This window comes from Somniosus microcephalus, unplaced genomic scaffold (assembly GCF_052327205.1).
Source record: "Somniosus microcephalus isolate GS21.2 unplaced genomic scaffold, FLI_Smic_1.0 unresolved_chr1, whole genome shotgun sequence".
NCBI lineage: Eukaryota > Metazoa > Chordata > Chondrichthyes > Squaliformes > Somniosidae > Somniosus > Somniosus microcephalus.
In genome coordinates, this window is record NW_028225179.1 from 24,731,043 (window position 1) to 24,741,481 (window position 10,439).

Sequence of the window (10,439 nt, forward strand, 5' to 3'; positions counted from 1 at the left end):
TGTAGCCTCATCTCACTGTCCCTAGCCTCTGTGAGTTCCTGCACAAGGCGCTCTATCTCTGCCTGGCATTTTGTGACCTCTAGTGTGAGGCGTGCATTTTGTTCCCACACCCTCATCCCACTATCTCTAGCCTCATTCACCTCTCTTATGAGGCATTCTACCTCCGCCTGGCATTTTTCAAACTCTGACTCCCGATTCTTGGCCTCTGTAACCTCTTCCTGCACCCTCATCTCACCCTTCTTAACCCAGCCACCTATACTATAATAGGTCAGCTTACACGCTGCCGCTAACTTCTGCAGGGCTACCCACAGACTGAAAGAAAGAAAAGCAAGAGCTGATGCTTTCTCCAGATCCAGACCACTTATCCTATCAAAAACTTCCTCCAGTCCTGCCGCGGTCGCCAATTTGTAGGTGGGCATCCTTTACCTGGTTTACGGTAATTTACCTGGTCAGGCAGCCTTTGCCACTGCACTGTGACCAATTTCAATCAGCGGTTTCAAATTGCTAAAAAAAAAACTCCAGTTCTGACTGGAGGAACTTATAATGAATGATATATTAAAAACGGACAAATAGTCTGGATGCAAGGAAGTCAAATTTTATTAAAACTAAAGAAACTACACCACACAATCAAAGTAATCATGGTAAAATTGCTTAACAGGGGAAGGCAGATGGCAAAAATGAGGGATAAATAGCTACAATGTTAACCTTACAATCTAAGCAACATTTCCCTTAAATTACCACCCCTTTACTTCTCCCTAGATTGTCTTGCTAGTGGATCAGAAGCCTTGCTCACCTGCAGTCCAAAGAGTAAAAGAGACAAAAAAGGGGGCAGAGGACTTCCTGGGCTTAATCTTTATACCCTGGGAGTCCCTGCTGTTCTCACGCCGAAAAGGTCCATGCGCAATTTCGCGCCGAAAAGTCCAAATACACAAGAGAAGGGCTTTTAACTTCCTCCATTCATACATGGAGACATCACGTAGTAGAGTCAATTTCAGTGAATGGATGTGTGTAAACAACCCATTGTGCTTGCTGTCCGATGATTGGCTGATTCAAATGGGCTACTCCCCAGTGTAAACAAGCAGCTTGTAGGTTACCGGATCCGCCCAATACCACAGGGTGACTGACAGCTCGGGCTCCATTCAAACTTACTACAGGGCAGCGCTGAGCTTTTCATATGCTAACAGCCTGTCTGTCCTTTTCTGCTGCCTTTTAAAATTCTGTTTCCATGAGGTCTGTTCAGCCATTTTTATGCCCTGGGCAATTGAAACAGTCCAAAACTCAAGAGTACATATTTTAATAAAATGTACAATCTTGAAGTGTGCGATTTTCACAAAGTTCTTTGATTCCAGTGTCCAAGTGCTGCCTAGCTTACGAGCTTTTTAACGCAGCCTTTTGCGGTTCTGGGTATGTTTTAAAACATTGTCCAACCCAGAGACAATTTAAATCACACAAGTCTTCGTCTACGATGTGGATTAATATTTCCCGATCTTCGGGGGCTGAGGGGATTTTGCGACCCCTACAGTGGTGGGTGAACGACTGGAGACCATTGTCAAGGACAAAATTAATTCTCACTTGGAGAAGCATGGATTAATAAGGGGCAGCCAGTATGGATTTGTTAAAGGTAAATCGTGTCTGATTAAACTGATTGAGTTCTCTGATGAAGTAACAGAGGGTTGATGAAGGTAGTGCAGCAGATGTTGTATATATGGACTTTCAAAAGGCATTTGATAAAGTACCACATAAGAGACTTACTCTGAAAATAGAAGCAGAGGGAATTAAAGGGCTGATGGTAATTTAGTTATATAATTGGCTAAGGGAGAGGAGGCAGTGAGCAGTGCTGAGGGATGTTTTTCTGACTGGAGGGAGGTATGCAGTGGGCTCCCCCAGGGGTCAGAATTAGGACCATTGCTTTTCTTGTTATATATAAATGACCTGGACTTGGGTATAGGTGAACAATTTCAAAGTTTACGGATGATACTATTTACTGTGTTGCCAAGTTTTGTGAGTGTAGTAGTAGCAGACTTCAGAAGGACAGAGACAGACTGTGAAATGAGCAGACACAAGGCAGATGAAATTAAATGAGGATAAGTGTGAAGTGATGCACTTTGGGAGAAACAACAGGGAGAGGCCGTATAATCTAAATGGGACTATTTTGAGGGGGTGCAAGAGCAGAGGGACCTGGGGTCCATATTCACAAGTCTTTGAAAGTGCCACGGCAAGTTGGTGAGGCGGTTCAGAAAGCGTATGGGATACTTGGCTTTGTAAATAGTGCCATTGAATACAAAAACATGGAAGTTACACTAAACCTTTACAAATCACTAGTTAGTAACATAGGACAGAAGGAGGCCATTCAGCCCCTCGAGCCTGTTCCGCCATTCAATGAGATCATGGCTGATCTGCGACCTAACTCCATACACCCGCCTTTGGCCCAAATCCCTTAATACCTTTGGTTAACAAAAACCTATCAATCTCAGATTGAAAATTAACAATTGATCGAGCATCAATTGCTGTTTGCGGAAGAGAGTTCCAAACTTCTACCACCCTTTGTGTGTAGAAGTGTTTCCTAATTTCACTCCTGAAAGGTCTGGCTCTAATTTTTAGACTATGCCCCCAGTCCTAGAATCCCCAACCAGCGGAAATAGTTTCTCTCTATCTACTCTATCTGTTCCCCTTAATATCCTGAAAACTTCGATCAGACCGCCCCTTAACTTTCTAAATTCCAGGGAATACAACCCTAATTTGTGTAATCCCTCCTCGTAACTTAACCCTTGAAGTCCAGGTATCATTCTGGTAAACCTACGCTGCACTCCCTCCAAGGCCAATATATCCTTCCTAAGGTGTGGTGCCCAGAACTGCTCACAGTGCTCCAGGTGTGGTCTAACCAGGGTTTTGTACAGCTGCAGGGTTTTGGCCTCAGCTGGAGTCTTGTGTACAGTTCTGGGCACCACACTTTAGGAAGGATGTCAAGGCCTTGGAGAGGGTGCAGAGGAGGTTGACCAGGATGGTACCAGGGATGAGGGACTTCAGTTATGTGGAGAGACTGGAGAAGCTGGGATTGTTCCCCTTAGAGCAGAGAAGGTTAAGAGGAGACCTAATAGAGGTGTTCAAAATGATGAGGGGTTTTGATCGAGCAAGTAGGGAGAAACTGTTCACTCTGGCAAGTGGGTTGGTAACCAAAGGTCACAGATTTAAAATAGTTACTAAAAGAACTATAGGTGAAATGAGGAGAATTGTTTTCATACAGAGGGTTGTTCAGATCTGGAACGCACCATCTGAAGGGATGCTGGAATCAGGTTCCACAGGAACTTTCAAACAGTAATTGGACGAGTCCTTGAAGGGGACTAGTTTGCAGAGTTCTGGGGATAAAGCTGGGGTTTGGGACTAAATTGGACAGCTCTTTCAAAGACACGATGGGCACAGACACGATGGGCCGAATCACCTCCTTCTGTGCTGTTAGATTCTATGATCAGTGTGAAGTCGCTGGTGTGTCAGCAGGTTGGATGACTGTGTGAATCCCTTCCCACACACGGAGCAGGTGAACGGACCCTCCCCAGTGTGAACTCGCTGATGTACCAGCAGGCGGGATGACTGAGTGAATCCCTTCCCACACACGGAGCAGGTGAACGGCCTCTCCCCAGTGTGAACTCGCTGATGTACCAACAGGCGGGATGACTGAGTGAATCCCTTCCCACACACGGAGCAGGTGAACAGTCACTCCCCAGTGTGAACTCGCTGATGTACCAGCAGGTCGGATGACTGAGTGAATCCCTTCCCACACACGGAGCAGGTGAACGGTCTCTCCCCAGTGTGTAGGTGTTGGTGTCTCTTGAGCTCCTGGGAGCTTTTAAAGCTCTTCCCACAGTCAGAACATTTAAAGGGCCTCTCGTCAGTGTGAACTCGCTGGTGTACCTTCAGCTCCCCGGAGCTTATAAAGCTCTTCCCACAGTCAGAACATTTAAAAGGCCTCTCGTCAGTGTGAACTCGCTGGTGTACCAGCAGGTTGGAGGGCCGAGCGAATCCCTTCCCACACACGGAGCAGGTGAACAGCCTCTCCCCACTGTGTAGGTATTGGTGTCCCTTCAGCACCCCGGAGCTTTTAAAGCTCTTCCCACAGTCAGAACATTTAAAGGGCCTCTCGTCAGTGTGAACTCGCTGATGTGTCAGCAGGTTGGATGACTGAGCGAATCCCTTCCCACACACGGAGCAGGTGAACTGTCTCTCCCCAGTGTGAACTCGCTGATGTACCAGCAGGTTGGAGGTCCGAGCGAATCCCTTCCCACACACGGAGCAGGTGAACAGCGTCTCCCCAGTGTGTAGGTATTGGTGTCCCTTCAGCTCCCCGGAGCTTTTAAAGCTCTTCCCACAGTCAGGACATTTAAAGGGCCTCTCGTCAGTGTGAACTCGCTGGTGTACCAGCAGGTAGGATGACTGAGCGAATCCCTTCTCACACACGGAGCAGATGAACGGCCTCTCCCCAGTGTGTAGGAGCCAGTGTCCCTTCAGCTCCCGGGGGCTTTTAAAGCTCTTACCACAGTCAGAACATTGAAATGGTCTCTCATCAGTGTGAACAAGCTGGTGTCCCTTCAGATACTGAGCGCTTTTAAAGCTCTTACCACAGTCAGAACATTGAAATGGTCTCTCATCAGTGTGGACAAGTTGGTGTTGCTTTAGTTCCCTGGGGCTTTTAAAGCTCTTCCCACAGTCAGAACATTGAAATGGTCTCTCCCCAGTGTGAACTCCCTGGTGTGTTTGCAGGTGGGATGAACAAACAAATCCCTTTCCACACACGGAGCAGGTGAACAGACTGTCCCTGGTGTGACAGCGCCGTTGAACTTTCAATGCAGACGGGGAACTGAAGCCCTTCCCGCCGTCCCCACCTTTACCCGGTTTCTCCTCGGTGTGACGGTGCACGTGTCTCACCAGGTCAGGCGATCGGCTGAATCCGAGTCCACACACCGAACACGTGTGCGGTTTGTCTGCGCTGCGATCACTGCTCTCTCCTTCCATGTGCAAAGGCCGATGATATTCAGGTCCTGATGAATCCAGCGACTCTGTCAGATCTTGACGTGATGTTTGGTCTGAGCTTCTCGCCTGTAACTGCTCCACTTCTATAACCCTGTAAATTGAGATCAGAAAAGGATCAGAGGCAAACTGTTGTTTAATTTTCCCCTTTCCGAACCTAGGGGCAGTGAAGCTGATTTTCAGGCCCCAGCTGCTGCACAGGTTGGTTGAAAGGATCAGCAGTAATGGCGGCTGTAATACCAACAAGCCCCCGGCTCTGCAGAAAGTGCTCTGTTGACTCTGAGTCCCATGCATGTGCTCATGGGCCCCGCGCTCTCCCTCCTGCTCTACAATCGCCCGTCCCGATCAGTCCGCAACACCCATGCTCAGCACACAAAACGCCGCGGTTGGAACATCGGGCGTGCATGCGGAGCTGCAACATCTGGTACGCGTGCGTGGCTCAGGTGGGGGCGAGTCGGTGTTTCGCCTCAGCCGCCAGGGAGGTGCGCATGCGCAGGACGTCCGGTGGTGGTGAAAGGCGCTATATAAATGCAAGTCTTTCTTCCTTCACTGGTCTCACCAGCGACCTCTTCTGGCGGTTGGTTGATTGACAGCCGAGAGTCCGCGCATGCGCACAGGCAGCGGCGGTTTGGGCCGAGTCCGGCACAGCGACCCCTCCCGGTCACCAAGAGTAATGACCGCGCATGCCCAGAGGAGACCAACCCCCCTCCCCCACTCGGAGCTGCGCATGCGCACTCGGATCCTGCCGGACGGAGTCGGCGCGGGGCCATTCCGGGGAAAGGCCTTGGTGTCGGTTCCAGAGTCGTAATCGGTGACGGGAAGTGAGTTTTCTCCGCTCCGATTGGGTGGAGAATGGCGCGGGGTGGATCGGGAGAGAATCGAGAGAAATAGAAAAACCTCAGAGTCCGCGAGGCCCCGGACCGAGCGGCGGCACTTGGACGGTGCACGTGATATCCTCGGGGACACGTCACCCGGGCCCGCGGCCTGATTGACGGCAGCTTCCCACCAATAGGGAGCGAGCGGGGCGGGGCGGGGCTGCAGGAGCGAGCCGGCGGCGGGTCCTCCAACCAATCGGAGAGCCCGTGGGGCGGGACTAGCGGCACCCAGTGGGCGGGGCTGGAGGAGCGGGCCGGCGGCGGGTCCTCCAACCAATCGGGGAGCCCGAGGGGCGGGACTAGCGGCACCCAGTTGGCGGGGCTAGAGGAGCGAGCCGGCGGCGGGTCCTCCAATCAATCGGGGAGCCCGAGGGGCGGGACTAGCGGCACCCAGTGGGTGGCGCTGGAGGAGCGAGCCGGCGGCGGGTCCTCCAACCAATCGGGAAGCCTGAGGGGCGGGGCCAGCGGCGGCTGATTGTCTGATCCGCGGGGCAGCGAGTTTCTCCAGTCCTTTGTTCAGGGCCCGGGGCCCGGGGAGGCTGTGGGCCTTTATTCCCCCATTGGACACAAGGCTCTTTGTCTCACAACACACTGGCTCAGGTTTTAATAGAGACTTTTTAAATTCATCAATAAAAGCAGATAAACCTCGTGCTTCTGTGGAACAAACTTTCTAATATTTTATAGAATCATAGAATGGTTACAGCACAGAAGGAGGCCATTCGGCCCGTCGAGCCCGTGCCAGCTCTCTGCAAGACCACTTCAGCGAGTCCCACTCCCCGCCCTTTCCCCGTAACCCTGCACATTTCTTTCCTTCAGGTACTTATCCAATTCCTAATTGAAAGCAGCGATTGAATCTGCCTCCACCACCCTTTCAGGCAGTGCATTCCAGATCCTAACCACTCGCTGCATAAAAAAGTTTTTCCTCATGTCGCCTTTGGTTCTTCTGCCAATCACCTTAAATTTGTGTCCTCTGGTTCTCGACCCTTCTGTCAATGGGAACAGTTTCTCTCTCTCTACTCTGTCCAGTCCCCTCATGATTTTGAACACCTCTATCAAATCTCCTCTCAACCTTCTCTGCTCTGAGGAGAACCACCCCAGTTTCTCCAGTCTATCCACATAACTGAAGTCCCTCATCCCTTATCCCTGGAACTATTCTTGTAAATCTTTTCTGCACCCTCTCTAAGGCCTTCACATCCTTCATAAAGTGCGGTGCCCAGAATTGGACACAATTCACCAGTTGTGGCCAAACCAGTGTTTTATAAAGGTTCATCATAACCTCCTTGCTTTTGGACTCTATGCCTCTAAAGCCCAGGTTCCCGTAAGCTTTTTTAACCACTTTCTCAACCTGCCCTGCCACCTTCAATGATTTGTGTACACATACCCCCAGGTCTCTCTGTTCATGCACACATTTTAGAATTGTACCCTTTAGTTTATATTGCCTCTCCTCGTTCTTCCTACCAAAATGTATCAGTTCGCACTTTTCTGCATTAAATTTCATCTCCCACGTGTCCGCCCATTCCACCAGCCTGTCTATGTCCTCTTGAAGTCTGTCACTATCCTCCTCACTGTTCACTATACTTCCAAGTTTTTTGTCATCTGCATATTTTGAAACTGTGCCCTGTACACACAAGTCCAAGTCATTAAAATATATATATATATCAAGTAAAGCAGTGGTCCTAGTACCGACCCCTGGGGAACACCACTGTGCACCTTCCTCCAGTCCAAAAAACAACCGTTCACCACTACTCTCTGTTTTCTGTCACTTAGCCAATTTTGTATCCATGCTGCCACTGTCCCTTTTATTCCACGAGCTTCAACTTTGCTGGCAAGCCTATTATGTGGCACTTTGTTGAACGCCTTTTGGAAATCCATGTACACCACGTTAACCGCATTGCCCTCATCAACCCTCTCTGTTACCTCATCAAAAAACTCAATCAGAATCAGAGCGGCTGGGCCCGGCGGACGTGCGGCCAGGGTCCCAGCACCAGGAAACCCAGGGTGCAGCGCCTCCCCCAGACAGGAGAAACCACAACTGGATCGACACAGCAGAGCCGCCAATCCAGAGCCGGCTTGTATCAGGGCGGGCGCTGAATGCAGAAGTCAGTCCCTGGCCGCCTGTGTAGGTCTTTTTGTTGCTTCAGTTTGAGCTGGAGTGGAGATGGAGGAGAAGCTGCTGGGTTTAACCCCCAGTACTTCTGAGCCCAGGAGGACCCAACAATTTCCAATGTGAGACTGTCAAGGGAGGTGGATTCTAGGGGAGATTAGGTTGTTAGACACTGTCCCTACAATGTAAAAGAGTATTGTTTTAGGAACAAATATTTCTGTACAGGCTTTTAATCCAGTTTACATATACAGATTTGTTTTAATTCATTCTTGGGATGTGGGCGTCGCTCGCAAGAGCAGCAAATATTGCCAATCCCCAGTTGCCCGTTGAGAAGGTGGTGGTGAGTCACCTTCTTGAACTGCTGCAGTCCGTGTGGTGAAGGTACTCCCACAATGCTGTTGTGTAAGGAGTTCCAGGATTTTCACCCAGTGATGATGTAGCAACGGCGATATATGTCCAAGTCAGGATGGTGTGTGACTGGGAGGGGAACTTGGAGGTGATGGTGCTCCCATGCACCTTCTGCCTTTGTCCTTCTAGGTGCTGGAGGTTGCGGGTTTTGGAGGTTCTGTCAAAGTTCTGGTCGAGTTGCAGATGTATAAAGTCCATCTCCTTCGCCCCCTCCCACTCCCACCTCTCTCTCTCTCTCTCTCTCTCCTCCCATAGGGGCCAGAGGCCCAGACCAGGTGGCAGATTCCCTTCACTGAGGGACATTAGTGAACCAGTGGGATTTTATGACAATCCGGCAGCTTTCATGGTCACTTTTTTCTAGTGCCGGCCCCACAAATAACCAGATTCATTGAGCTCAATTTCACAACCTGCCTCTTTAGTGGGTTCTCTCTCACGCTCCCTGTTTTAAATTCATTTTACAGGGTATTAGAAGGGAAGGATTTGCAGACGGGAAACTCAAACCACACATCACGTCAAGATCTGACAGTCACTCGATTCATCAGGAACTGAATATCATCGGCCTTTGAATATGGAAGCAAAAAGCACCGTTCACACCGGGGAGAGGCCGTTCACCTGCTCTGAGTGTGGGAAGGGATTCACTCAGTCATCCACCCTGCTGACACACCAGCGAGTTCACTCTGGGGAGAGGCCGTTCACCTGCTCTGAGTGTGGGAAGGGATTCACTCATTCATCCCACCTGCTGAATCACCAGCGAGTTCACACTGATGAGAAACCTTTTAACTGCTCGGACTGTGGGAAGTGCTTTAAAAGTTCCGGGGAACTAATACACCATCAACGTGTTCACACTGATGAGAGACCGTTCAGGTGCTCTCACTGTGCGACTGGGTTCAGGCAGTCATCTGACCTCACTGTCCACCAGCGCATTCACACTGGGGAGAGACCGTTCACCTGCTCCGTGTGTGGGAAGGGATTCACTCGCTCATCCACCCTGCTGACACACCAGCGAGTTCACACTGATGAGAGACCTTTTAAATGCTCGGACTGTGGGAAGTGCTTTAAAGGTTCCGGGGAACTAATACACCATCAACGTGTTCACACTGATGAGAGACCGTTCAGGTGCTCTCACTGCGGGACTGGGTTTAGGCAGTCATCTGACCTCACTGTGCACCTGCGCAGTCACAGTGGGGAGAGGCCGTTCACCTGCCCTGAGTGTGGGAAGGGATTCACTCAGTCATCCCACCTGCTGAGACACCAGCGTGTTCACACTGGGGAGAGGCCGTTCACCTGCCCTGAGTGTGGGAAGGGATTCACTCAGTCATCCAACCTGCTGACACACCAGCGAGTTCACACTGGGGAGAGGACGTTCACCTGCCCTGAGTGTGGGAAGGGATTCACTCAGTCATCCCACCTCCTGACACACCAACGAGTTCACAAGTGACTGCAGGGGTCGGATTCTGTTGTTGTTGCTGCTGTTAATCACATCCAGGACTGAACCATGTTCATTCTGACAGGTGGGGATTGTTTCTGCTGATGTTAATAACTCCAGGAACTGGGCTGGAGTTTAATATTCTGGATCTATGTCAAATAAATCAACTTTGTTTTAAACACATTGTTGTAGATTTTTGTCTTTCCCACCTGAGTGTTTAGCATCACCTGGCTGGAGCTCAGAAAGGACAATCTGGGGGAGGATCGTACGGCGGGAACAGAACTCCAGCCTGGACACAGTCCTTCAGGGCCACACTGAGAGGGGCAAACGGCACTTTGGTCTTTCTCGTCTCTCTTCACTGACAGCAAAGTTGCCGTGCGGGTTAATCTCGAGGCGTGTGAGAAACATGTCCCAGCCGCTCTCTGCCATGGTTCAGAGCTCCGAGGCACGGTACAGAAGGCTCCTTTAGGAATGTAGCCCAGTGCTTTTTTTTTAATGGCCTTATTAACCTGTGTTGTTACTTTTAGTGATTTGTGTATCTGTATCCCTGGATCCCTCTGCTCCTCCAGCCCATTTAGATTCTTAGGGAGAAATTCGGTGGCGC

General features: G+C 50.3%; 1 protein-coding gene across 1 annotated transcript; it reads left to right on the top strand.

Moving 5' to 3' along the window:
* Positions 1–5,711: 5,711 nt before the first annotated feature.
* On the top strand, positions 5,712–10,014 carry LOC147094294 (uncharacterized). The gene is made up of 2 exons (XM_085973921.1): positions 5,712–5,843; positions 8,871–10,014. Exon 2 carries the CDS (start codon positions 8,978–8,980, stop codon positions 9,845–9,847), a length of 870 nt encoding a protein of 289 aa, XP_085830047.1. The 5' UTR covers positions 5,712–5,843; positions 8,871–8,977; the 3' UTR covers positions 9,848–10,014.
* Positions 10,015–10,439: the final 425 nt, after the last annotated feature.

Bases quoted from the DNA above. Each gene is read 5' to 3' on its own strand.
- LOC147094294 (XM_085973921.1), top strand. From the start codon at position 8,978: ATGGAAGCAAAAAGCACCGTTCACACCGGGGAGAGGCCGTTCACCTGC.